This window comes from Phaseolus vulgaris, chromosome 3 (assembly GCF_000499845.2).
Source record: "Phaseolus vulgaris cultivar G19833 chromosome 3, P. vulgaris v2.0, whole genome shotgun sequence".
Lineage (NCBI taxonomy): Eukaryota > Viridiplantae > Streptophyta > Magnoliopsida > Fabales > Fabaceae > Phaseolus > Phaseolus vulgaris.
The window spans coordinates 28,883,491-28,885,296 of NC_023757.2; the positions used below are offsets into that span (position 1 = coordinate 28,883,491).

Sequence of the window (1,806 nt, forward strand, 5' to 3'; positions counted from 1 at the left end):
ATTTCATCAAGTGTATGCTGCAAATCATACACCACCCATAAGGGATATGAAAATCATTAAAACTTTGTAAATCATTAAAACTCTTTTACCTTTGAATTTTAACCACAGAGTTTATCCTATCGATAATGCAGTATCTAGCACTTTCACACACACCATAGGAATGGACAAAATTGATTTTTTTGAATCAATATTAGTGTTAGCAAAACTAACAAGTGACTTGTTTTTACCCATATGAACCTTATTCATGGGATATCCAATCACAAAGGTTGGGTTTCCATCACTTGTTTGTTTGCAAGTGGCTTAAGTCCCATTCCCCTCGATGTTTCTAAAATCATTTTTCTCCCTAGGGGTTTTGTCAGAGGATCTGCCAAATTCTATTATAACTTGACATAGTCAATAGAAATCGTTCCACTCTTTAACAGCTATTTCACCAAATTATGTCTCAATTGTATATGTCTATTCTTTCCATTGTAGCTTTTATTTTTAGCTATAGTTATTGCCGATTGGCAATCACAATGCATTGATACAGATGGGGTTGGTTTCATTCCTAACGGAATGTTTGCCAAGAAGTTTTTCAACCACTCAGCTTCACTACTAGTCATTTCTAGAGCAACAAACTCATATTCCATTGTTGATCTTGCAATAATAGTTTGCCTGGCTGACCTCCATGTAACTGCACCACCCCCAAGTGTAAATACATAATCACTAGTGGATTTTGTCTCATCTGAATCAGAGATCCAGTTAGCATCACTGTACCCTTCTAACACAACGGGAAATCCACTATATTCAATGGCATAATCCATTGAACCTCTAAAATATTTCATGAGTTTCGCAAGTGCATCCCAATGTTCCTGACTAGGACATTGAGTGTATATACTCAATCTACCTACTGCATAAGCAATATTTGGTCTAGAAAAGGTCATTAAATGAAATAAGCTTCCAATTATCTGGGCATACTGAGTTTGAGAAATAGATTCCCCTCTATTCTTCTTTAATTTAGAATTAGCATCATAAGGGGTGCTTATTGACTTAAAGTAACCAAACTTCTTAAGAAGTTTCTCAGTGTATTTTTCATGGGATAATAATATACTATCTCCCTTCCTTATGATTTTAACTCCTAGAATCACACTTGCTTCACCCATGTCTTTCATCTAAAACTTAGATCCAAGAAACAATTTTGTTTGAAAAACTATATCATTGCATGTACCAAAAATTAGCATGCATCCACATACAAACATATAATGACATATTCACCATTTTCAGATTTAAAATACACACATTTATCAGCATCATTGATAGAAAAACCTTCACAAAGTAAAACATTATCAAGTTTTTCATGTCATTGTTTTGGTGCTTGTTTCAAACCATACAAAGATTTTAAAAGTTTGCATACTTTTTCCTTTTGACCTAGAACTACACATCCTTCAGGTTGAGTCATATAAATTTCCTCTTCTAATTCACCATTCAGAAAAGTTCTTTTAGCATCCATTTGGTGAATTACTAACTTATGGATATATGTTAAGGCTAGCAACACACGAATAGAGAAAATCCTAGTAACAGGTGCAAAAGTATCAAAGTAATCTATGTTATGTTTTTTAGTAAAACCTTTAGCTACTAATCTTGCCTTATATTTCTCTATGGAGCCATCAAAATAATACTTCTTCTTAAAGATCCACTTACAACCAATGGGTTTTGCTCCTTTAGGCAAATCTACTAAGGTCCACGTATTATTTTTCTTAATTGAATCAAGCTCAGTTTTAATGGCCTTATCCCAATGTTTAGCATCAGGAGCACTAGTAGCTTCTT

General features: G+C 33.8%; 1 protein-coding gene across 1 annotated transcript; it reads right to left on the reverse strand.

Annotated features, from left to right (window-relative positions):
• Positions 1 to 422: 422 nt before the first annotated feature.
• Positions 423 to 1,142, reverse strand: LOC137805508 (secreted RxLR effector protein 161-like). The gene has a single exon (XM_068605449.1). It carries the CDS (start codon positions 1,140 to 1,142, stop codon positions 423 to 425), a length of 720 nt encoding a protein of 239 aa, XP_068461550.1.
• Between the last annotated feature and the right edge of the window lie 664 nt (positions 1,143 to 1,806).